At 35.9% G+C, this 24,883-nt stretch overlaps 3 protein-coding genes across 16 annotated transcripts; 2 read left to right on the forward strand and 1 right to left on the reverse strand.

The window, feature by feature from the left end:
- Positions 2,604-4,936, forward strand: LOC109711068 (acid phosphatase 1-like). 2 transcript variants are annotated; one of them, XM_020233964.1, is made up of 4 exons: positions 2,604-3,164; positions 3,994-4,203; positions 4,330-4,435; positions 4,621-4,776. In XM_020233964.1, exons 1-4 carry the CDS (start codon positions 2,773-2,775, stop codon positions 4,630-4,632), a joined length of 720 nt encoding a protein of 239 aa, XP_020089553.1. In that variant the 5' UTR covers positions 2,604-2,772; the 3' UTR covers positions 4,633-4,776. The 2 variants fall into 2 exon arrangements, with proteins under 2 accessions (XP_020089553.1, XP_020089552.1); XM_020233963.1 differs by lacking the exon at positions 4,330-4,435 and having other exon boundaries at positions 2,617-3,164; positions 4,621-4,936.
- On the reverse strand, positions 5,723-8,278 carry LOC109710554 (early nodulin-93-like). Of its 3 annotated transcripts, none has more exons than XM_020233231.1 (4): positions 8,163-8,278; positions 7,450-7,511; positions 7,214-7,289; positions 5,723-5,954 (listed from the first exon to the last, which is right to left on the reverse strand). In XM_020233231.1, exons 1-4 carry the CDS (start codon positions 8,230-8,232, stop codon positions 5,908-5,910), a joined length of 255 nt encoding a protein of 84 aa, XP_020088820.1. In that variant the 5' UTR covers positions 8,233-8,278; the 3' UTR covers positions 5,723-5,907. The 3 variants fall into 3 exon arrangements, with proteins under 3 accessions (XP_020088820.1, XP_020088819.1, XP_020088821.1); XM_020233230.1 differs by having other exon boundaries at positions 5,723-5,999; XM_020233232.1 differs by lacking the exon at positions 5,723-5,954 and adding an exon at positions 6,006-7,092.
- On the forward strand, positions 12,458-19,688 carry LOC109710553 (nuclear poly(A) polymerase 4-like). 11 transcript variants are annotated; one of them, XR_002216389.1, is made up of 12 exons: positions 12,458-12,873; positions 12,973-13,050; positions 14,045-14,152; positions 14,746-14,808; positions 14,896-15,057; positions 16,006-16,119; positions 16,205-16,267; positions 16,365-16,694; positions 16,783-16,947; positions 17,425-18,727; positions 18,801-18,877; positions 18,973-19,688. XR_002216389.1 is itself a non-coding variant. In XM_020233224.1 (12 exons), the coding sequence occupies exons 1-12, from the start codon at positions 12,748-12,750 to the stop codon at positions 18,995-18,997; spliced, it is 2,583 nt and encodes an 860-aa protein (XP_020088813.1). In that variant the 5' UTR covers positions 12,458-12,747; the 3' UTR covers positions 18,998-19,688. The 11 variants fall into 11 exon arrangements, 8 of the variants coding, with proteins under 8 accessions (XP_020088813.1, XP_020088815.1, XP_020088814.1 ...); XR_002216390.1 differs by having other exon boundaries at positions 18,801-18,861; XM_020233224.1 differs by having other exon boundaries at positions 17,425-18,696.

Genomic DNA, 24,883 nt, shown 5'->3' on the forward strand with positions numbered 1-24,883 from the left:
TTGAAAATATAATCACTGTTTGCAATAATGTAACAAAAATACTTCAATACCATATAATTACAAAGTTTCCTAATAAACGCAAAATGTCTACATTTTTCTCTAAATTAAGTTGCCGATTTACTTATTCTATAAATGACTTTTGTGTTTTTACTATGCTTGAAAACAGAAGTTTTTATAAAAATCAATTTACTTACAAGAGATATTCGAACTTTGTAATGGTGAGGAATGGAATTGAATCATAACATATAGTCTAGCTTTAGTCCTCCTGTGAGAACATAAATAGTGCATATTATAGACATTTTAGCATTTAGATTAAATATTATTCCATCTACTCTCGCTAAATCCCACAAATTCAATGACTGAAGAGTCTATATAGTATTTACTATTTATATCACCATAAGAAAATAGTAGCTGGGCTATATAATACGTAAAAAGTAAATTACACAGATCAACCAAGATGTTTGAACTAGAATTAATTAGTTCAAAGGCTAATTAAAATACAATATGAAGATAGTTCATGGACTATTTCATACATTTTACATAGAAAAAAAAAAAAGAATGCTTTGTCCCGTTCACTATCCCTCCTTACACATGTTCACTTGCTTTCTCTTTGTGGGATAGAGATCTCGAATCAATCTCTTCAAAAGAGGCAATATGGTTTTTTTTGTTAGCCTTAAATAGGCTATCCCACATTCCCACGTGCCAACTCGGACCCATAAACGAAGTAGCATGCAATAGGAGAAATAGAGAGAGAGAGAGTGAAAGAGAGAGAGAGTGAGAGAGAGATCTAGAGAGAGAAAAGAGAATTTGAATTGTGTTAGTGGGAGAGAGAATAACGGAACATGGGGTATAACTCCTTTTTGGATTCGGGTTCTCTCCCTAATCTTTATTCCAGAGAGAGGGAGAGAGAGAGAGAGAGAGCTAATTCCTGTGTAGTATTTTTTATGCTTTGTGGGTTAGGCGCGGGATTAGCTAGCTCTAAACAGATTCTCCGAAGCTTCCCATTTAAAAAAATAAAAATAAAAAAATGGGTTCACTTATCTCCTTGTTCCAAGATTTAGCTCCTATGTATTAGGATTAGGAATCGGATTCGCATGTTTTACACGCAGGGTAAAAAAATAGATTTGTGCGCGCGTATGTAAATTGCCAGTAATTGTAATTGAGAAGCTCATCGACACGAGATATGGGGAATCGAACCTGCAACCTCTGAAGTCAAAGACCATTTGGAGAATTCTTAATATTGATAAATAATACCTCGACACAACGAAGATTTTTGAGGGGGCAAAATGAAAGAAAAAAAAAAAAAAAAAAAAAAACGAAAAAAGAATGAATGATCATGCAAACTCCGTTGGGCATTATCCAGTTTGTCGATGCCATGATGAGTATCTTAATTAACTCTCACGCTCTCATGATCATGAGCATCCCTTCATTAGATCTATTGTTGATCCACCAACCAAATTAAGACCATTTGAGAGTTTCAAATTCGTGTCAATGATAGGTGGCCAACCTTTTGAAAAGGATAACTTTTAATAAACTCTCTTTCTCTTTATTTTTTTTTCGGTTCCTTTTGAGTAAAATAAGTTTTAAAACATGTTTTGGCCTTATTATAAAAGGCCTGGTGCTGTTTAAGTAATATCATTACAGGAAAATTTATTGAACTTTTTTTTTTTTTGTAACAACAAAAGAGGAAAACAAAGTTCAGAAAAAAGAAAAAAAGAAAATCCAAATCTCAGATTCAACAAGCTATTGGATCAAATATTAGGGATTAAAACTTAAATAGTTTTGTCGAATTTTGATAGAATTTGTGGGTTGGAGAAGTCCAGTGACACATATGTAGGATGTAAATGGTCTTATACAGAATTTTAGCAAGTTATACTCGTGGATGATTTTAATAAATTCACAAATGGGCCGGGCTAAGTGGACTGGGCTAATAATGATCCTCAAATGGGCCAGCCCACGAAATGGATTTGTACTATTGTGACCAATTTATTGGGCTGGGTCTATGCAAGTGCGGCCCAAACCGGCTCATTTGCATCGGCTTATGAGAATCTGTTAGGTATTGAGATCTATACAAAATAAAATTAGAACAAAAATATATAAAAATATACTTTTAAATTTTAGTTTATTTTTTTAGGCACCATTTGGATCGGGGATAAAAGAAGGGATAATCCCTTATCCCCTTTATATTCAAACGCAAATTTTTTATCCGAGAATAGTAATTCTTAGGTACCTGAAATAAGCTGGTATAATTATTCCCACCAACACCTTCATTTCTATATATAACTACTCACCATTTTTCTTATTTCATATTATCTATGCAAACGCGTTCTTATCTCCATACTTGAACCTATTTCTATAATAGCTAGTTCTTATTTATACTTTATACCTGAACCAAAAGGAAGTCTTATTATAGAACTACTTATAGTATACCTTTTCTGACATTATGATATGAAAAAAAAAAAAATTATTTTAGATAAACAATTTTTTTAACCATTTTATTAAATCACCGTCAAATTATTTTAGATAGAAAATGACATCATCACCCACGGTCCACGGAGAATGTGTGGATTAGCGGCTTCGTTTTACCACGCAGAATCCGCGGCTTATAATATCCGAATCTCCCCTTCCACCCTCCTCGACTCTTCCCTTTCTCAACGTTGGAGGAGGAGAGAGAGAGAGAGAGCAGGGGGGGAGGGGGATCGAACGAAACCCTAACGATCTCCAACTACGATCTCGATCTAGGGTTAGTGTTTCCCCCCAATCCCTCCCCAAATGAGGCTCCTCCGATCCCACCTTCTCCTCCTCCTACTCGCCTCTTCGGCCGCAGGATCACTCCTCCGCACCGTCCCCGAGGAGCCCTCCACCATCTCCTCCGGCGGCGGCGGCGGGGGTGGCGGCGACGCCCTCTACTGCGACAGTTGGAGGCTCTCCGTGGAGACGAACGACGCCGGGCCGTGGACGAGGATTCCGGCGAGGTGCATCGCGTTCGTGGACGAGTACATGAACGGCGAGCGATACGCCTCCGACTCCGAGGTGATCGCCGGCGAGGCGCTCGCCTTCGCCGAGGCCGTCGAGGTCGCCGGCGACGGGAAGGATGTGTGGGTCTTCGACGTTGATGAGACGCTGCTCTCGAATTTGCCCTACTACGCCGCTAATGGATACGGGTAAACCCTAAGCACACTTCAAAAACTATTTACTTTTTGTTTAGATTGGTTTGGACAATGGGGGTCCACCGACGATCCAATTGAAAATCACAACATTAACAGAACTAAATTTGATTGGTAGAATAGGAAAATGGGTTTAATTGATGGAATTAGAACTATAACTTTGTTACCAAATTATTAAAGGAGGTAGCTTTTTGAATATTCTTAGATGAAACTACTAATGATTTAGCTCTATCTGTTCCGGAATTAGAACTACAACTTTCTTAACAAATTATTAAAGGAGGTAGCTTTTTGAATATGCTTAGATGAAACTACTGATGATTTAGCTCTATTTGTTCTGTATATTTCCTTCAGATAGCACATAATCAGCAATGTCGAGTTTGTTCTACTTGTTGAAATGTTCGTATGTAGTATGTAGGTACCCTGTCATATTTACATTGATATTGATGTTAAGCGACTTTATTTGACCCTCAATTATCCATTTAATGTCGAAATTTGTTTTCAAGAGAGTGAAGAGTGGATGTGGATATTGACTGGGCAATCTGCATTTGATTTGCTTTTACCTCTGACCAGTCATGACCATAATTCGTATGACTAACAGATACAAAGAAGTTCCTCGGATAAGTTAGTTCATATATCTTTTTGTTCTCTCTCTGTTTGAATACGAGCCAGGAAAAGTGATTAGCTTGAATTTCATATGAAACAGTGGTTTACTTAAGATGAGTTTCAGTGAATCCCATTTAAAACAAGTTATTGCAAATTTTTAAGTTTTTGTTTGAATCTGCTATTGCATCCGGTGATTGGTACCGTGCTTTCTCCAATTTCTTAGATCACAAGACTTCAACGAGACTTCATTTGACGAATGGGTGTATCTCTCAAAAGCACCAGCTTTATCAGCTAGCTTAAAGCTGTACACAGAACTACAAGCGCTCGGATTTCACATGGTCCTTTTAACCGGTCGAGCTGAGGTCCAGAGGAATGCCACAGAACAGAACCTATTGTTCGCTGGCTACGGTTCTTGGACGCAACTCATTTTGCGGTAAATTCCCTTTGTTCTCCATTGTCGTTAATCATTTTCTTTCTGACTTGGTGCAAATTTACATTTGACTCAAAATTTTGCTGATTACTTTGACCAATCTGATCTCTGATCTCTTCTCTCGCATAGTATTATAAAGGAAGGGCTAGCATTTGTGCACAGATTGGATCAGCTTTTTTTTTTACTTTCCCAATTTTCCGGAATTTGTCAAAGAGCAGAGATCCGTGTCAAGCATGTAACCCATAGTTGATTTCGGTCAAATTGTGGTTCCCTTCTCCCTTGGTTCTACAACTCCTAGCTATATAAAGTTTCTTTTTCTTCTCCTCCATCTCTCTCTCTCTCTCTATCTCTGGCCTCATTCTTCGTTTTACATTTATCTCTAGTGACACTGCTGATTCAAGTTAGTATGTTGTGAAACAGGGGGGCCTCTGATATTGGGCAAACTGCAGTGCTCTATAAATCGAAGAAGCGGGCGGAATTATTAGCGCAAGGCTACAGGATTCACGGGAACTCCGGAGATCAATGGAGCGACTTGTTTGGGTCGCCGCAGGCCACTAGATCCTTCAAGCTCCCAAATCCTATGTACTACATTAGTTGAATTGGCCCACTGAACGATTTTAAGTGATTGTTGATTGTTGATTGTTTATTTATTGGAGCATTATTTCAAGATTTGCTCATTCTGTGTTGTACAATTTGTAATGAAAACTACTTTATTCTGGCGCACAAGATTTGTACATATGCTGTGAATCAGTTGTGTGTAAGACTACCTATTTGCGTATCAAGTATCCTACTGCTGCTTATCAGATTAGATTAGAGAAGCTATTTACCAGCCAAACCAAACTACAACACTACAGCAGTCACGCGTAATGTTACGCCCCCAATGCTGCTTATCACCACCGATCTGTTTTATTAGACACCCACCATTGAATTGAATAATAATAAAAAGATAGAGCAATATTGAAAAACTGGAAGATAGGCTTTATCGGATCGTTGGTGTTAACCATTAATCTCAAAAACTCAAGCGGTTAAAACTCAAGCGGTTAAAAATACGCAATCAATTCACTTAGAGTGCACAAACACAACGCCCACGAATTTTGATTGTGACTCGGTCCAATCAGCCTCACACCACTTCGAACATGACTCGATCCAATCCTCTCTCACGCCATTTCGAACATGATTCGGTCCAACAGGCTTTGGGGTCAGCAGGGATAACGGGTGGATCCAATGAGACAAGGTCACAAGGGCAAATTTTGCTGTTGGGTGAGTAGGATAATCTCATCTCAGTAAAATTATTCTAAACCAATCCCAGTAACGCCAACCTCTGCGGATCTCCATCCTTATATGTCACTAAATCCTCAAAATCCTCGTATGTCACATTAGTTTCATATTTTATCCTATCCAATTCAACCAATTATAAGTGTCAAATGAGCTGCGAGAGCATAACTAGGGGTCTAGGATGAATGTCCGAAGAAACAAATAGACCCTATTGTACTAAACCGGAGAGATGGATGATACCAAAAGCTTATACAAAAGGCTACAAGAAAACTCATTTATTGGTAGGCCCTACAGGAACCCTTTTTTATTTTTTCCAGTTACATGATGCTTTCGAAAGTACCAAAAGGAAAAAACAATTAGAGGAACCAGCACCAAAACTCGGAATACAACACATAACCTCGTTATAGATCTACTGCTTCCTGCCGTTGCAAATTATGGCGATCTATCATGCTTCCCGATAGTATTTCCTCTTGCGTTCCCTAGAATAGTTCTATCAGCAGTAATAAAAAAGCCAGCAATAGAAGCTGCAATGGAGGAGTTATGTCAAGATAATGTTACTAATAGTGCAGATTCAAAAAGTATGCAAAATTTATGTGAATCGATCTAAATGATAGTAGGAAAGGAGCAAAACAAGCACAATAACTCAAAATATTAGAATAACAAATACGCATATCTTGGATGTTGAAATGCAGTGAAGAGAGACCAAGGATGCTGTTCTTTAGGTGGCATATCGATAGCCACAGTAACATAGTTTCGTAATTTCTGTCAATTTTGGCTAGAGAATCTAAATGTAGATATTTTTCTAAATACTACCAAAAAAAAAAAGAGCAAAATATCATCTTGCGAATAGAGTTCTCATCAACTTCACAAGGTGAACGGCCATGTTATTTAGAGTTTCTATATGAATCAGAAATTTCCTAATGGTTAAGTTCAAGCAACTAGTATGATACTGTACATTGTCCTATCAAACTGACCAATATGTAGCTGCTTGCTGTTCAGCATTCTATGAGTTTTCAACCTTGGAAAGCAACATCCTCTTTTGAAGTTACACAGAAAACGGAATAAGAGAATGTAGTTGCTGCAGCTGCATACTAACTCACTCTCAAATTTCAATTTTATCCTTAATAACTAGATTGTCAAGAATGAGTTGCCACCAAATCAGAGGGCATAGAGCCTCCATCACAGTGTGGAGCAGTAACTGAAGACGGAAGACTACAACTTTTTATTCTCAAAATTTCCAAAGAATGATATTTACATCAATAGAAGATTTATATGCATAATCCTTCACAAAATGACCATCAAATCCAAGGTAGACAAGGCATCACAGTTTTCCCATGAAAAGTTGGAAAAAACAATGTAGTAGAGGAATATTTCAGATATCATGCTGGTGCTAAAGAGACATCCGCGCTACAGAGTGACGGCAATACACTGAAAAGAACACATGATGAAAGCAAAGATGCACTAGATGAATAATTATCTCTCCCCAACTACCAGTTAGAGAAGTAACAGTTGTAAGATCCATAGGCCGATGATTTGAACAGAAACAAGTCTATGCACTAAGAACAACCGGAAGAAATCAAGCAAATAGCACAACACATCAAAGATCCCAGTAACCTACTGATAAATTCAAAACATTTTATATATATTAAGGACAAGCACACAATTGGTAGTTTCACATCTCTAATTTTCTTTCTTTGTTTAAGGCATCAGCAAAGTAGATACATTCGCAGCACCGTACCTGCTGATATAATGAGGGCTTGCGCAGTGTAGTTGAGATTTGCTTTAGCCCATGGAATGGTGCGACAACCAATCAACTGCAAGTAGAACGAGATTAGGGAAGTTAAAAGTAGATGAAATATCCAAACAATAATCTTGCCATTGCTCATGAAATTATGATTACTTTTCTCTCCCGATAAAATTCAATATCATTTGCCAAGAAAATGAACTAAAAATAGATGGTAAAGGAAAACACACTGTTGGGACTGCAGCCACTGCACCGGCGATCGCGGCCGTCTTAAATCCTTCTCGAACTGCCTCTACAGTCATAAATAAGATCAACAGAACAAGTCAATAATTAGATTAACAAAATTAAGCGGAACGAGCCCATTTGGCATTGCTGTAGGCTGTAGTGAAGTCTGAGGAGCTCTAGAGCAAGCTCCTGTCGGTGCCTCTTTGGCCCCACTTTTGTTTCAGCTTTCAGCAGTAGTCGCAAAACATACAATCCGGAGCCCAAAAGCAGAAGCTCCGATCCGGAGCCCAAAAGAAGAAGAGAAGCTCCGATCTGGAGTTTGTAATTCTGCTGCAGAGAGAAACTGTTGGATGGATTCGAATATAGAACTTCATCTAAAAGCACTGAGATCAAAGCCTCAAACAGTACTTCACCCTACCATACACATTCAAAAGATCCAAAATGGAGGTTCAAAAGATCCAAAACTGAGCTCTAAACATTTCTACCTGCGAAATACTCTAAATGACAACTAAAAGCAGAAGCAAAGAGGCAAGGAATGTTGGATCTGCTGCTTAAGCACAAAAGAAGAGTAACGAATCCATAACGAATTGAACAAATTGGCGATACATAGATAGATAGAGATAAAAACAAATCAAATCAAATTTACTTCATATTCCTCAAATTGCTGATGCTCGAAACCTAATTATGGAATGAATTCGAGATCTAACAGAGGCGATACCGCGAACGGAGTTCTTGGACTCCGAAGCTCTCTCTTCGTTCGGAGAAGCGATCGTCGGATTCCTCGTCATCTCCTCCGCCCCCAAAAAAGCCTCTCTCTCTCTCTCTCTCTCTCTCGTCCCCATTTCAATCTCTCTAACAAAATATAATATAATAATTATGATAAAAAGAAAAAGTTTTGTTGGGCTTTTGGTAGGGTTTTGCAGGCCCGCTTAAGCCCACTAAATGAGAATTAGTCCAGTCCAATATAAAAAATAATCTAATTTAAAAAATAGTTTCTTAACTTTTATTTATATAGGTAAATTAAGGAATATTCATTCTTTTTTAGTCATCTTTTCATATTTACTATTAAATTCATACAATGGAGTAAAAAATAAAATTATAAAAAAAATTTAATTCTAAAATATTAAAGTATAAATAAATAAAATGGAAAATAAGAGCCTCCTTTTTATAAAATGGAAAATATTAGTAGTCCACAATAATGTTTTTTTATAATATAATTTCGACCCAATCAGTCTCCTTTTTGCTCCAATAGTATTCGTAGGTTTTTTAATAAAATGGGAAATAAGAGACTCTTATTATTAATCAATTATTAGTGGGATCATTTTCTTGTTTAGGTAGAATGAGGAATCTCTAGAGGGGGATTCTTTTTCTAGCTTTCACACCTGCTTTTATTACCACTGTATTTTATTTAGGAGGTTTTATTAATAAAAATTGGTACTTTTTAATATGAAATTAGATAGTCAAATTGGTGGCTTTTTAGTACCGAGGACCACCTAATTAACGCGGATAGATTCAAAATATATTCATTAATTAATTCAATACGATCGGTATGATGTGTTGTTACTATGAAAATAAATTAAATATTTAAAATAATTATCTATATATTTCTCAAAATTTCAAAAATATATTATTTATCTATTTTTTTTCAATATATTACTCACATGTTCCTTCGTTATTCCAAAATACTCATAGTTACCATCCATTAAGTTAATTTAGGTTAAACGTAAGTTAAATATCTATCATAGTTTAAAAAAAAAACTTAAAATAACTATTTTGCTCTTAATTCAAGGGCAAATAAGAAATGTTGGTGATAAAAGAAGGGTATATTTGAAATGACCAAAATTAAGATACTTTTTGTATTCCTAACTTAAGAACAAATAAAAAAAGTCGATGATGGTAGAAGAGTATATTTGAAATGACAAAATAGTAATTTTATATAAATAATAACTATCAGTAACAATTCATTAACAGAATTTATCTGTAGAGATATATTTGAAATTGGTTGAAATGTAAAAAATATATTTTTAATATTAGTTTTGTAAGAGAAATAAATTATAAAATTGAAAACTTTTCAGCGGTATATAAACAATTGTTCCAAAATATTTTATAATCTATTGGCCATGCATAACATGCTTAGTTTGCATTCCAAGTGGTGCAATCCCATTTTAAATTCATTTCTACTATGGAACTGGTTTTACTACTGCTTGATAAGTTAACCGAATATTCTATCATTTACTAACTAATGTAGTCATTTATTAACTTTAATTTGTAGATTAAAAAAATACAGGTATGTTTATATCTATCCCCACTTTATTTAACTGTAAGAAAAGGGCTAAATTACACTCTATGTTCTCAAACTGTAAAGTGAGTGACATTTTGATTTTAAACTTCAATTTACAGTAATTCATGATCAAAACTATCTAAATTATTATAATCAAATAGACTAAATATTGACATATTATTGTTATGAAAATAGTGCTATAATTGAATTATTACTATGGCATTAATCACAACATTATTATATCACTTATATATTAACGACTCTTAGGTTTAGTTTGGTATTGAGGCCTATCTAACGCTATTAGATAAAATGGAGTTGAGGAAAAAATATATAAGGATATATTTCTGCGTTCTTTGGTGGGACCACAGAAAATATACCGTAACCGACTAATCGCAATATGTGGAACGTAATATTACGTACAAAAACAAACAGAATACTTTTCTAACATACTTTCTCACCGCACGTAACGCAATTTTCCCGCAATCCCAAACGAAGCCTTAAAGAGCCAATCAACTATTAGATTGTGGGGGCTTGATTATAATAATGTAGTAAATTTGAACAAGTAATTACTGAAAGTTAAAGTTTAAAAAACAAAAATATCTTGTGACGCATAATCTGAGGACGCAATGTGTAATTTAGCCTAAAACGGGGGGAATGAAAATATCATCTTTGTCACATCATAAACCAATACTACCACAACTCATCGAAATCAAACGCCGATCGTCCGACACCCGAGATCGATGAATCATGGCCGTCCGATCTCCTAGACCGGGTCCAGCGCAGCCGAAAGCGAAGTTGGTGCACGCTGATGACGCCTACCTACCACCTCGTCACCAAACCCTACCCCGAAACGAGGAAAAATTCTAGAATGCAACGGATATATTGGTGACGCGGCGTAACAAACCAATCAAATATCTCCTTTTAGGGATATATGTGCCATCATAATTATAAAAAAATATTTTTATTATATTTTTATTTGAAAAGAAGAAATATGATTGACTTGTTATAGATGATATGGTGTAAGTGTGACAGTCTAGAATTCCTCCGAAATGAGGGTCCTTCAGTGTAACGCTTCTACACACTAAATATCAAATAGCTCTTCTAACATGTGGGACCCATCCACTAGAGAAGTTTATCACATGCACCCGGTGCATGATGCACTGCACATCTAGAGAAGTTTACCAACCGTCCCTAGCGTAAGTAGCAAAGAATTTGATAGTTGGTATCCGTAATTCAAAGTTATACACTTTGCCGATAAATTAGATTGATTATATCAAAAAATCTACTCTGTAAATTATCATCAATTTCAATATCTAAAATTCTATTAGAAAATATTAAAATCAGATTCTAACTCATCAATATATTCCATTGCATTCAAAAAGGTAAAGCTTTACATATAAACAATTATATATTCAAGACAAATATTTATATTTTATCAAACTGAGTTATAAAAAACTTGTGATTCTTTTATATAAGCCATTTTATTATTATAGATCACGTATGTAGTATAAGATTGCTACATTTTTAGATATTTATTTAAGAAAAAAATTAAAATATCACCCCTGTAATTTCGCACTTTCTTACTTTACTATTCTATGGTCTAAGATGTATCAATTTGGTATCCTATGGTTTTATTTTTTATTTTTTTTATCAGTTTCACTAATTTTTTTCTTTAAATCGGTGACATAATTAAAACTAAAGAATACTAAGTGAATATTCGATAAACCTACATGAGATATATAAAATTTTTCGTACATATTTTAACAAAATATTAACGAATAAGCTGATGAAAAAATTAAAATAAAATTATAGGGTACTAACTTGATACATTTTAAATTATAAAATACTAAAATGGAAAAGTGCGAAACCACTGTGATGGTATTTAAAGTTTAATTCTTTATTTAATGAAACATGGACTGCGGTCCATAAGACGTTCAAGTACACAGGGCGCAAGGAGAAGTTTCCAAATTCGCTGTGGGGTCCACATGCGTAAGGCATGTAACGGAGATGTGGCAAGCGTTTGAACGTAAGCTGTTCCGCAGGTACACTGTAACGCCTCCGCCGACCACAAAACCCGCGTCGTACAAAACGCCCTCGGCAAACCGCGTGGAACCTTCTCCATAATTTTCCTCTTATTAATCCTGATCCTAATTAATTTTAATTAATTAATTGAACTAATCACAATAATTATTAACATACAATTTTTTTTATTTTTAAAATTAAATAAATTAATAAATTAATAGACGTGCGCTCTTTCGCGCACCCTTCTCTTAACCCCTTTTCCTCTCTCTCTCTCTCTCTCTCTATCTCTATCTCTCTCTCTCCTCCCCTTTCGCTGTCACGGGGCAACCGCTCCCCGCTCCCCGTTCTAGGGTTTCTCCGCCTCGATCCTTACGGCGGCGGATCGCGGGATCTAATCGGCCTCGGAGGTTCTTCGATTATCGGGTTTAATCTTCTCATGTCCCTTTCGGATTCGCCTTCTAGGGTTTCGAAAGAGATTCCCTTTATACTCTTTCCGATCCAGTGGATAGATCTCGGTGTTTGGTCCTTGGTTCGCGTTGTAGGGTGTATGATTTTGGTGGGTAATGTTTCGATCGGGTCCCTTGCGATGGTTCTAGGGTTTGACTGATGTTGTTCGTTTGGATCGATCAAAACGTGCTAATAGGTCGACGGAATTGAGAGAAGAAAGAACGGTTTTTTTTTTTTTTTTTTTTTTTTTTTTTTTTTTTTTTTTTTTTTTTTTTTTTGCTTTATCGCGTTTAATGTTTCTGTCCTGATCGAATTCTTGTGAGTTCAAATTGGATTTTGTGGCGAAGATAATTGGGGATTGGAAGAGATTATATTGCGTAATCTCGTGGAAAAAGGCCATCTTGATGGCGCTCTAGTGTTTAGATCTTTTATTGTCTCGTCGTATAAGCTCCTCTGTGAAGGATCCGAGTCAAAAGACTTGCTTGAGCGAGTGCTGGATCAAAGGGTCGGTATCTGCTCCAGATTTCCTTAGGGTTTTGTTTTAGAGGGCGCAATGAGTGCTTCTGATGGCATTGGGAGCGTGCCCACTAATGCTCCGAGACAGTATGGCATAACAAAGCCTATATCAACTGCCGGGCCGACGGAAGCCGACCTCCAAAGGACGAAGGACTTAGCGACGGTATGAACTTTCTTTTGATGGTGTATCATAATGATATCTATTTGTCTATTGACGTGCTTGATAACTATTGTGTTTGATTACATGTTTATCCCATTGCAGTTCTTGGCTCAAGCTGGGCTTTACGAAAGTGAGGAAGAGGCGGCAAAGAGAGTGGAGGTCCTGGGAGAGATTGGAAAGGTACCTGTTTCTTTCGCCCCAACTGGCCTCCTCCTTGTTAAGAATATTCTCTTTTGAAATAAATTCATTAGACCTTAAGTTATTTTTCATAGTTCTAGTTATAATCTTGCATTTCGAGATTGACTAGGGAGCATTTCTTACTCATCTTTGTTTTTATAAATGTGACTGCATTATGTTAGAGCACAACAAGAATCACTTGGAAAGTTTATTTATCAAAGTAGAGTTAGTGAGGCAATGTGCCATTTTCTGAGAGTAAGCAGTTTGATCTCTCGTCAGGATAAAGTTTGATTTCAAAAAGGTAAAGCTGGAGGTATAATGAAATGGAAAGGCGGCTGACTGCTGAATCATTCAAAGAAGTGTTCAGTGAAGACAGCAAAACGTATTAACACTATTTAAGCTTAGAAAAGCTACACATTCTGAAGAATAAATTGGAAGGGTTTTTTTTGTCACACCCCATCTAATCTGATTGCTCTAAGGTTTTTTTATGTGTTCTCAGAATCTTCTGCCTGTGCAAATTGACTCTGTTGGCATCTGTCTAGAAAACTTTTTAGAACTTCTCCTACCAACTTGTTTGAGTTGATATTATATCACTCGGCCCACAGTTTTTGACATTCACTTGTAGAAGATAATATATGTGTTGATAAATGAAAATATTATGCATAAAGCCCAAGTTGTATAATGATTTCTTATTTGTTTTTTAATGTGCTTGATAACTATTGTGTTTGACATTCACTTCTAGAATATAATATATGTGGTGATAAAATTAAAATATTATGCATAAATCCCAAGACGTTTAATTGAATCCATTGTTTGTAAACCAGCATCTAAAATTATGCTTTCTGATAGACAAACGTTTCATACTTTGTGCAACTTTTTGGACATGCTGTTGAACAATCTGTTTATAGGTTAGTTTATAATTTGTGATACTGTCCAACAGAATATATTTAACTACAATGTTTTTTACTTATTTCAATGCTATTTGATGGTTTCGCAGATTGTTAAGGAATGGGTGAAGAAATTAACGCGCCAAAGAGGGTATACTGATCAAATGGTCGAGGACGCAAATGCCATCATTTTTACTTTTGGATCTTATCGTTTAGGGGTAATTTACATGCCTTAAGGATTAGCTATGGGTTTATTTTTATTTTTTTCCTGACAGCTCATTAATAACCCTTTCATGCAGTTGTACTCCGTGAGATAATTCATCAATATTTATGTGTGTTCTAATGTGCCATATCAGTTTTTTCTTTTGCACCTTTTATTGGACTATAGCTTGAAATAACCAGCTATATTGATGAGATAATACTTACTCATCTTTAAAATGGTGAAAGTAGAAAATTTAATTCAAATAACGGTTAAACCAGAAATAATTCACACTAACACTTAGCAGTACATTTGATTTCTTTTCTTCATTTTTCATTGCAATCTCTACATCAAGGTTCTGGAATAATATCTGCTTATACTTTTATTTTCCTTTCTATTGGAAGAATAGCTAGGTTGTTCTACAATGCATGTTAAAATGAAATCTGTGCTATGATTAAGTATTTTTCTTTTTCCAGTTTCTTCTTCTTTAAGATTGTTGAGCAATTTCTGCTGCTAGATTGCTAGTTTACAATTTACTATTGCTATTTGAAGAAGATGCTCTTACAGTCTTACTTTTCTAGCACACGCTTAATAAGATGTGTGTCCTGTCAGGTTCATGGACCTGGGGCTGATATTGATACTCTGTGTGTTGGACCTTCATATGTCAACAGAGAGGTGTCCTTTTTGTTCCCTTCTGTTTTGACGCAGAGTCCATATTACATGCCATTTGGTGGCACTTCATCTGACGATAACTTTCTGCAGGAGGACTTCTTCATCATTTTGCACGAAATTTTAGCAGAAAAGGAGGATGTGACAGAACTACAACCTGTGCCAGATGCTCATGTTCCTGTAATGAAATTCAAATTCCGTGGAATATCTATAGATCTCCTTTATGCCAGTGTCTCCCTCTTAGTCGTTCCACAAGTAAGTATGCCATGAAAGAAGCTAAATTTTTCTTTCTGTAAAAAGCTCTTCTCTTGAAGTTTTCTTCTACTCTCTAATAGCTATGCATTGTATTATCATCTTGCAATCACCCTTATCCGTAAGTTTGCTTTCATATTCTTGGCTATTATTTAAGTACTATGATTTATTATTCATTCTTTATTATGAAGCATGGCGTACTTGTTTATTGTTTTACTCTATTTCTTACCTTTTCCTCCGTACCTTGCCATTGTAGATTCATCTTATCTAGGAGCCTTTCTAGGCTTAATCCTGAGCTGCTTTTATTTTCTCTATGCTGTTACCTTTTGTTTGCTAAATTTGATATTTGCAAGGAAAGCGTGCTTAATATGTAGGGAACCTTTATAGAAAATACTGTCTTCTTTTCTTTGAAGGGCTATTCTACTTCATTCTGATATCTTAGTGTGAATGCCACTTTACATGTAAAAAGTAATCTCTTTCTGAGTGCTTCTTTCACTCTTTTGCAAGAATATTCGTTCACAATTTACCTTTCACATTGCCTCTTTTGATGAACTTTCTTATTACATTTTTTTTTTTTTTGGGATAAAGAGTAAGTTATCAAAGCTCTGTGTTTTCTATGAAAATATTTATCTTTACTCTAGAGCGTTTCTCAGCCTTCGCAGCTCTTTACTGTCTTGTATATGTGTGCCGAGCTTGTCTACGAGTTGATGTTGCAGCTTAAACTCTACATAGATGATATCTGCAGGCGAAAAATGTTATAGCAACATGTCACCAGTGCACCATGTCTCAGAATTTGCAGCTCTGAGTATCTGTCCTATCTTTACAAGTGACTTTTTGTTATGTAGATATTTTTTGGGTTCAAAAACCAATAATGTTTGTTTAGCTCTGAGTATCTGTCCTTTATATATGTTATTTCGGTGTAATATTGCTGACGTGTGTGCTTCTATGCAGGACTTGGATATTTCACAGGGATCTGTTCTTTACAATGTTGATGAAGCAACTGTTCGAAGTCTTAATGGCTGCAGGGTGGCAGACCAAATTCTTCGACTTGTTCCTAATGTTGAGGTCATTATCTTTATGGACTGTTGTTATTTATACATTTTTAAGGTTCCTTCACCTTAAAATTCTGAATATTTCTCTTTCTTGGTAGAACTTTCGCACCACCCTCAGGTGTTTGAAGTATTGGGCGAGAAGACGGGGTGTATACTCCAATGTAAGCTGAGCATTGCCCATTTTACTAACATTTTTTTTACATGCTTGTTTCTTGTTGAGAATGTTCCATTTGTTAAATACTTTCCCTCCTTTATCAGGTGACTGGATTTCTTGGGGGCGTTAATTGGGCACTGTTAGTTGCTCGTGTCTGCCAGCTTTACCCTAATGCGGTGCCAAGCATGCTAGTTTCGAGATTCTTCAGAGTTTATACACAATGGCGGTGGCCGAACCCCGTCATGTTGTGTGCGATTGAGGAGGATGAACTTGGTTTCCCCGTGTGGGACCCACGCAAGAATCCTCGTGATCGAACTCATCATATGCCGATTATCACACCAGCATATCCATGCATGAACTCAAGCTATAATGTTTCAACAAGCACACTCAGGGTTATGATGGAACAGTTTCAGAAGGGTAACAAAATATGCGAGGTACAAATTTTGTATATATTTTAAGTTCTTTCACGGCAAGAAGATACTTCCTATTCTACTGTCCTTTAATTTATTTTAATCCATGCAGGACATTGAGTTGAATAAGGCAACATGGAACGCTTTGTTTGAGCCTTACCTTTTCTTTGAGATGTACAAGAACTATCTACAGGTTGACATTATGGCTGCAGATGACGAAGATCTCCGGCTTTGGAAGGGATGGGTGGAATCCCGATTGAGACAGTTGACTCTGAAGGCAAGTTAATGTTTCACAAGTTTGCTTTATTTTTTCGCTCTTGTTGGCACACCTATGGTGTTCGTTTAGTTCTGAGATCAAAATACAAAAAATCCTTCATGATTTACATGTTACCCCCCTGAAAAAGTGAACTGCATTTTAGTTCCCTTAATGTTCAGACAATTAGCGTTTAATCCCCTCTTATCACATTTGTGGCCAGGAAACTGTCAGAAAATATTAAAATATCATATGAAATGCCTAATATACGAATATTTAATGTTAAATTTTAGTTCTTTTATAATATTTAAACATTTCATAAGTGTTCCTGCTGGGAATATGTTATAAAAGGAGTGGGCAGGGTCTAAACATTTTTCTTCCCCTTTATTTGGGAGCGGGATGTTGGATTCTATTTTTCAGGGACGGCAAAGTGCAAATCATGATATACTTAGGGTTTGTTCCTGCATTTTAGCCTCATCTTTCTATTCTGCATAATAACAGATTGAGCGAGATACTTTAGGGATGCTCCAATGTCATCCGTATCCCTATGAGTATGTAGACCCATCCAGGCCGTGCTCTCACTGCGCCTTCTTCATGGGCCTGCAAAGGAAAGAGGGGGTTAAAGTACAAGAAGGTCAACAGTTTGATATTCGTGGAACAGTGGAGGAGTTCAAGCATGACGTCAACATGTACATGTTCTGGAAGCCTGGGATGGAGTTATATGTCTCTCATGTTCGGCGGAGGCAGATTCCGTCCTTCGTATTCCCTGAAGGTTATAAGCGGCCCCGCCCATCAAAGCTGGCAACCCATCAGCCTGATAAAAACTGTTTCGAGGATCCAGTAACAGAGCCTGAGGGAGGACTGAAGAGAAAAAGAAGTGTTGATGCCGATGATGCTAGACCTGAGAAAAGACTGTCCATTAGCCCCAGCAGAGAGAAATTTTCTTCACCTGAATCAGGAACGGGTGGTTTTGTCGAAGTAGCGAGTATTTGTTTAGAGGGAGAACATGAGGGAGGTATGAAGAGAAAAAGTAGTGCCGATGCTGAAGATGCTAGACCTGCGAAAAGGCCGCCCATTAGCCCAAGCAGGGGGAATTTTTCTTCACCTGAATCAGGAAGGGGAGGTTTGGTCGAAGCACCAAGTGTTTGTTCAGAGGGAGTTCCTGAGGGAGGACTAAAGAGGAAAGGTAGTGCCAATGCCTATGATGCCAGACCGGAGAAAAGGCTGTTCATTAGCCCAAGTGGGGAGAAATACCCTTCACCTGAATCAGGAAGGGAAGGTTTGGTCGAAGTACCAAGTGCTTGTTTAGAGGGTGGACTTGAGAGAAAGAGTAGTGGTGATGCTGATGATGCTAGTCATACTAGACCTGAGAAAAGGTCACCCATTAGCCCAAGCGGGGAGAAGTTTCCGTCACCTGAATCAGGATGTCAAGGTTCAGGATGTGGAGGTTTGGTCGAAGTACCAAGTGTTTGTAATGTCACTGTGGAGGCTGAAGTGGTTATTCCATTGGTCAGCAGAGAGAACCATATTAATCAAATGGGTCTGGGACCTGCCAGGTGTTTGACATCAGGATGTGCGGACATCACTGAGAAGACTCCCCATCTAGAAAATGGCGGTACTCTGCTTGGAGATCTGCGCAGCAATGAAGAATTACTGCAGGAGGGCAGAAGCCAGGATGTGGGTGTAGTGGTGGCCCTTCCGGAGAGCGAGTGCTTAAAGAAAAATGGAGCGGTGAAAAGTGGAAGTGCGGATGAGTTAGAGGTTTTGATTCTGGTGCATGCTCACCTTTTGAAATTTACTTCCGGTAACTTTTTCCTTTTTCCTGATTTTTTATTTGCTTTTATTTTTTGTTCTTTCATTGTTTTTTGTCTGTGAAGCCGGACCTTGAGACCGAGGTAGCCGTAAAAGCTCGTGGAGGTGCGAATTCTGATGCTTCCGGTAAACCAACACTAAGGCACGACTTCTTGAACTCAAAAATTTATGCATTTGGCATGTTAAATCTTCTGTGTTCTGTTTCGTTTTGTATTGTCTTTTCTTTTTTTATTACAGGTTGAGTTTGACGTCCATTGCGTGAGATTTGAAGACTCTAGGAGAACATGCAGTGAAAGACGCAAGCGGAAGTGGAGGATCGGTGACTGCTGATAATGGAAAGAAAGGCCGCAGCATATCTTTATGGTGGGTAAGTTCCCAGACTTCTCTTTAAAACACAATGGATCGGTTTCAACGAGTGGATAACCAGAATCAAATGAAAAAAAGGGAAATTACAAAAAAGAAACCATCTGAGCTGCAACAAATGTCAGCTCTGAGAAAGAAGGATGCCAAAAAAAAAAAAAAAAGGAGGAAGAATCTTTGTCAGCAGGTTGCGAAGGATAATAGGAGCACTGAAGCTCGCAAAGCTAACTATATACAGGAACTCCTGGATTCGAAAGAACAGTTCTACTGGGTTACTTGGTCTAGTCAGAACTAAAATGGGCGCTCATGTCTACTCGATTTGGGTTCTTCAAAGGATATGTCCTTTGAAGGTTAAGTCTAGGATGATAGGGGTATCGAAGTTTCTTAATTTGAATTCTAGTTACAACTTCTGTATACATTCGCCCATGTAATATAAATTTGAAAATTTTCTTCGCTACTGCCATTTTATTTTTTTCGTTGACTGACGGCGGCCCTGAAAGCAGTCAGCCTCCGCATAAGGTTACTATTGCATCTTTCATATTTGGCTGTATGAAGATGACTGTGCTGTCATAGTAAAACTCTTTTTACCGGTTTCCACGCAGATCTAAGTTGTGTTTGCCAACCTTGTTGCTTCATAGGTGGGACGAGTGTTGTTTCTTTACTGTACTGTAATTACTCTCTTATATTAATGTAGGTGGAAGGTATAGGTTACTAACGTCAGAGAATTAGATTATGGGATTTTTCTTTTTCGTTCTTCTTTCTCTTGGTTCCCAGATGGGAATTAAAATGGCGGTTAATTATTTTGATCTTTATGATCTTGTGTAACCTTCTTAACAATTCCAACTGTCAGACTCTAAATAGGAACAGCATGATGCAGCTTAGATCATTTTGAGATATACGGAGCGCTGCTAACTGTTGTGAGTTGTGGTCCAACTCAAAAATTCTTCGCTACCATTCTACAATGAATCATTGCACCTGATCAGGTTGTCGATAATTGTTGTGCTTTTTAATATTCATTTTTCAACCATCAAGCAGTTTCGACAGCTGCAAGTAAAGCCATTTTTTCAATATTTATTTCTCAATCATCAAACAGTTTCGCCAGCTGCCACTTTTCAACCATCAGACAGTTCCTCCAGCTGCAAATAAAGCTATACTCTTCTGTAAACTTTCGTATCTTGGCAGAGAGTGAAAATTAGGGAAGTTGTAGTTACGTGCGTGGAAGGAACATTACTAGTTACTACAAAGTTTGAACTCGGCGGAGAACCCTTCTGAAAATGGCTTTTACTAGTTACTAGTTACTACAAAGTTTGGCCTGGGCGGAAGTCCCCTCCTGAATACAAAGTTTGGCCTGGGCGGAGGGCCCCTCCTGAAATGGCCTTTTCATTCCATTGGTAGCATCCGTAGCATTCTTTCGAAACAATTTTAGCGCATCCGCCGTTTAGGCATTGTTTGGANGAATAGGAAAATCATAAAAACAGTAAAATATACGGGACATAAAAATTTACGCAAAATTTTTTTATAAGAAAAAATCTAAGGGCGAAAAAAAGAGAACTTCATTGTTAAAAAAAAGATATGCTGTTCCACATTTGGAGCAAAAGACAAACGAAATTTCTACACAGGTTTTTTTTTTTTTTTTTTAATTGAATCCGATCCGAACTAGGGGGCCCGCACCCTTCCGTCGATTCAAATCCTTCGCTACTCACCACAGACATTCAATTTTTTTATTCACATTTTTTTTAAAAAATTTATTGCACCGCATTGCTGTCAACAAAATAGAGAAGCAAAATTAAAATCGATAATCAGAATTCGAGGCACATCTAACATGAATGAAAAAAAAAAAGGTAAGAAGAAAATTAATAATAATAATAATAATAACAGTAGCATGTGAAATCTACTTGTTGATCGCTTTGTTGTATTGTTATCTACAATGGAAGCGCAATATGTGTGTATAGGTGCACACTTCAGTCATGCAGTTCAGTATCAAATAACCTGCAAATTAAAGCTAGGACGTTAGAACAATATTTGATCATGTGAACTTTTTTTCTTTTTTTTTTTTGTGGAAAGAGAGAATTTCCAATATTAATTAGCTTGGATTTATGGTAGAATTATCAAATATGTGATCTATATTCATCTTATTTGTTGCTTTTCTTACAATTACTATATTTTTATAGACTTGAATGATTTTGTTTATCCATAAAGAAAGTAGAGAGCCCTAGGAGTAAATTGGGAATGGCTCATCTGGGGCCACTATGGACACTCGTACATATGCTCCACAAGAATCTTAAAACATTTTAGAGCTTCACCCATCAATTCTTTTAAAATGTGATTAGGTGTGTACAAAAGTGAAATTCTAAAGCACTTTTGGATTCTAGTTGTGATTTAGAATATCAAAACAGTGGCAGAAGCACTGGCAAACTAACCCTAAGAAAGTTTATATACATGATAATTAACTGTATAAAATGTCTTTTGGCACCTTAATTTTTATATATCTATGTTTAGATATATCAGAGGCAATATTCTTAATACCGAGCCTACGGCGCACATGAGGTAATTAACTATGCAATTTACTTTATTTGGTCAATTTCCACTTACACTATGATCATGTGAAATTTTATTGACCAACGTCTGTGTAGCTAAGTTCATTTACTTAATGAATGAAACAGATAACATGCTATCCTTCTCTTAAAAAATATTTATAATTTTTTAAGTGGCCTTGTGTAAAATTGGATGATGCTACATTCCGTGACAAGATTGAAGAATAATTTTGAATTAAGCACATATTTGTACTTTATTCCCTCTCGAAGAGGAATAAAGCCTGCCAGTTCTGGAAGGTGCAGTTGCGTCTAATTAAGTGCGCGTATTGATCTCTGATATGTATAACAATTAATATGATAAATAAATAAATAAAAGACTCTTTAGAGGGTCATATCTAGAAAAAGACATTTTTCATCTTTAACACGTAATTAACACATTTTCTCTTTTCTTTCTTTCTGTGTTTTTTTAACTAGAGAGTGATAGATCATGGCTTATCTTTTGTGAGGTGTTCTGCGCGTGGATAGATTTTAGGTCTTTTTCGTAGTTTCGTTTTTTAGTTGGGTTGCTTAGCTTGGCCTTTGTTTGTGCCATCTTGAACTGTAACTTCTTTTATATATATATATATATATATATATATATATCGGGAGTTACCTCAAATACTATTAATAGTATTTGGACTTTTTTGTTATCGATTTTTTAGTCGTTGCATCTATACTTTTATCAATTCCACTATTTAAATCATACTATTCAACCAACTGCCCACTCAACCCTCACTACAACAGAATTAGGTTATATGGACACATATTTGGGACATTTTTGAGTAAGTGTCACATTTATGTTAAAATTTAAAAAAACATCTACTAATGCCTAAATATAAAGCCCAATCTAATCAAAAATAAAAGATTACTTTACTCAACCCACCACACCCAGTCCATTTGGCCTGATTACAAACAGAAAAGAAAAAAAAAAGAAAAATTAATTACTATATTTTTTTCTCTTTTCACTCAATCAACTGAAATTCTAGACGAAGAGCCATTCCTGTCGTCCTCCTCCGCCACCGCAGCCAACAAGATAGAGTTTCGGCGGTTGCTAAATGCTTAAATAAGTTGTTGGTAAATTAGCAGCACTCTTTTAGATTATAACGACACTCTTTAACTGTCACTATATACCTAGCGACCCCACATATAGCAACACTTTTTAAAAGTGTCGGTAATTTTAGCTAACAGCATTTTTTTCACATGTACCTACATTTAAAAGTGTCACTATAGACCGTTTTTGTTGTAGTGCCTAGGAGGATCATCACTAAATTCTAAAGAACTACTATCTTTCTAACTATATAATTTTTCATCTAATAGCTAAAAACTCGATAATAAAAGAGCCCAAATATTATTAATAATATTCCAATCTAATTCTATTTATCAGATTATTCACGTAAGTAATGTCTATAATAATAGTATTAAGCAACGGAACAATTAATTAAATGATCATTAAGAACTTGCACCATATAAATGCATTAGACTTTTCTGAATTGTCCCAATTTTAGTCGTGTATCATACACATGCACAAACAGCCAAGCTAATTATAAAAGAAAAAATAAAAAAAGGAAAATTTATGCCGTGGAAATGACATATATATATATATATATATATAAGAATTAAATATGGAAATTTATGGAATTGAGGCTTAGGTATTGTCACTGATATTATCTTATCCAAAAGATTGATATGATAGAACATGATATAAAAATAATTTTAATAATTTGAAGTGCCTAATGCATGAATTTTTTTTTCTATTAATAAAGGTAAAAAATGGTGATTGATATATATTTTTTCTAAGTTTTTCATTTTCGTAACTAATTAAATTAACTAAAATTTGTATAATGGCAATTCCCACCTAATAATTACTTGCTAACTCCGCTCGAAATCTCCGCAAAAAAAACGTTTTGAGTGCTCAAGAAGATATTGTAAGACAATGTGACTCATCCTATTTACTAACACACATCACTAACTTATCCGGATTAACACTAAACCTAATAAAGCTATAAATGAAGATATATATAATTCGTCATCGAACTTTCCTTTTCTAAGCAAAACGACAACGCCCGTGTTCAAACTACAATATTCAGTTGATGTGGAAGAGGAGAGCACTCACTACGATGAAATTGAGACCAAGGTGACAATTCGTATATGTACATCCACGTGAAGAATAATAATATAACTATAAACATATATTTATATTCTATTTTTTTGGTGGGGGAGTGTGTGTATAGTGGGTAAGTATGGGAGAGAATCCACTCATGCATGAGAGAGAAAATAAAATAAAATAAAATAAAATAAAATAAAAAAAGATTGAGCATTTGAGCTTCGCATCGAGAGGCAGCTGTGGAGTGGGGGGACATGTTGGATAATTAATTAATATGCCATGGAAAAGTCAAGCGAGATATTGCGTGCATGGAACATGATGAGCCATTGGTGCCCCTTTAGTTATTATTATTATTTTCATTGTTATGTGTGGATCTCCTTGTGTTTGAAATTAATATAGGACTCATACTTTGAATGAAAAATACCTACATGCAGTGCATCACTTGTAGGAGTGTAAATTTTATATTCTAGATTTAAAAATACACAAAAAAAAAAATTAGATTTTTATAAAAAACAAATTTTGATGAGACAATTAGTGAGAAAAAAAGAGCCGCATAAGAACTAGAATATAAAAATTTAGATATATTTTATAGATGTGTATATATATGAATCGCATTGTGCCACTTTGAATATATATATATATATATATATATATATATATATATATATATATATATAGAGAATTGAGCTAGAATACTATCGATAACAAACGGGTTTCGTTGCCACCCATTTGTTTTCGATGATGGAGCCTCTAAATTGATGATCGACATCGTTGAATATGATCTATACCACTTGAAGTGTTTAGAAATCAAATTTTATACATTTTCGATATTGTTCTCTTATCCATCGAGTGGACACAAAAATGAACAGCTAAAAATGAATATTCTTTAAAAAATGATGATAAGAGTTTTGTAATCAAGATCAAGAGTATAGATCTTGTTTTAAATAGTTTAAAGAATTTTCTAACAAAAATTCAATTGATTTTGATACCTTTACGCCGTTAAACGAGAAAACGCCTCATATCGACCATTAAGATTACAAATTTTGAAACCCTTTGATCATTAGGCAAATGATGTCGAAAAGATTTGAAATTTGATTTCTAAACACTTCAA

This window comes from Ananas comosus, linkage group 5 (assembly GCF_001540865.1).
Source record: "Ananas comosus cultivar F153 linkage group 5, ASM154086v1, whole genome shotgun sequence".
Taxonomy (NCBI): domain Eukaryota; kingdom Viridiplantae; phylum Streptophyta; class Magnoliopsida; order Poales; family Bromeliaceae; genus Ananas; species Ananas comosus.

What these genes read in the sequence shown, in the direction of transcription:
- LOC109710554 (XM_020233230.1), bottom strand. Translation starts at nt 8,232, where the DNA reads ATGACGAGGAATCCGACGATCGCTTCTCCGAACGAAGAGAGAGCTTCG. An exon ending in GTCCAAGAACTCCGTTCGCG is followed by an intron (nt 7,512 to 8,162) that starts GTATCGCCTCTG and finishes TTATGACTGTAG; the next exon opens with AGGCAGTTCGAGAAGGATTT. An exon ending in AGCCCTCATTATATCAGCAG is followed by an intron (nt 6,000 to 7,213) that starts GTACGGTGCTGC and finishes CCTCCATTGCAG; the next exon opens with CTTCTATTGCTGGCTTTTTT.
- LOC109711068 (XM_020233963.1), top strand. Translation starts at nt 2,773, where the DNA reads ATGAGGCTCCTCCGATCCCACCTTCTCCTCCTCCTACTCGCCTCTTCG. An exon ending in TACGCCGCTAATGGATACGG is followed by an intron (nt 3,165 to 3,993) that starts GTAAACCCTAAG and finishes CCAATTTCTTAG; the next exon opens with ATCACAAGACTTCAACGAGA. An exon ending in TGGACGCAACTCATTTTGCG is followed by an intron (nt 4,204 to 4,620) that starts GTAAATTCCCTT and finishes GTTGTGAAACAG; the next exon opens with GGGGGCCTCTGATATTGGGC.
- LOC109710553 (XM_020233221.1), top strand. Translation starts at nt 12,748, where the DNA reads ATGAGTGCTTCTGATGGCATTGGGAGCGTGCCCACTAATGCTCCGAGA. An exon ending in CTTCATATGTCAACAGAGAG is followed by an intron (nt 14,809 to 14,895) that starts GTGTCCTTTTTG and finishes AACTTTCTGCAG; the next exon opens with GAGGACTTCTTCATCATTTT. An exon ending in TGAGACAGTTGACTCTGAAG is followed by an intron (nt 16,948 to 17,424) that starts GCAAGTTAATGT and finishes GCATAATAACAG; the next exon opens with ATTGAGCGAGATACTTTAGG.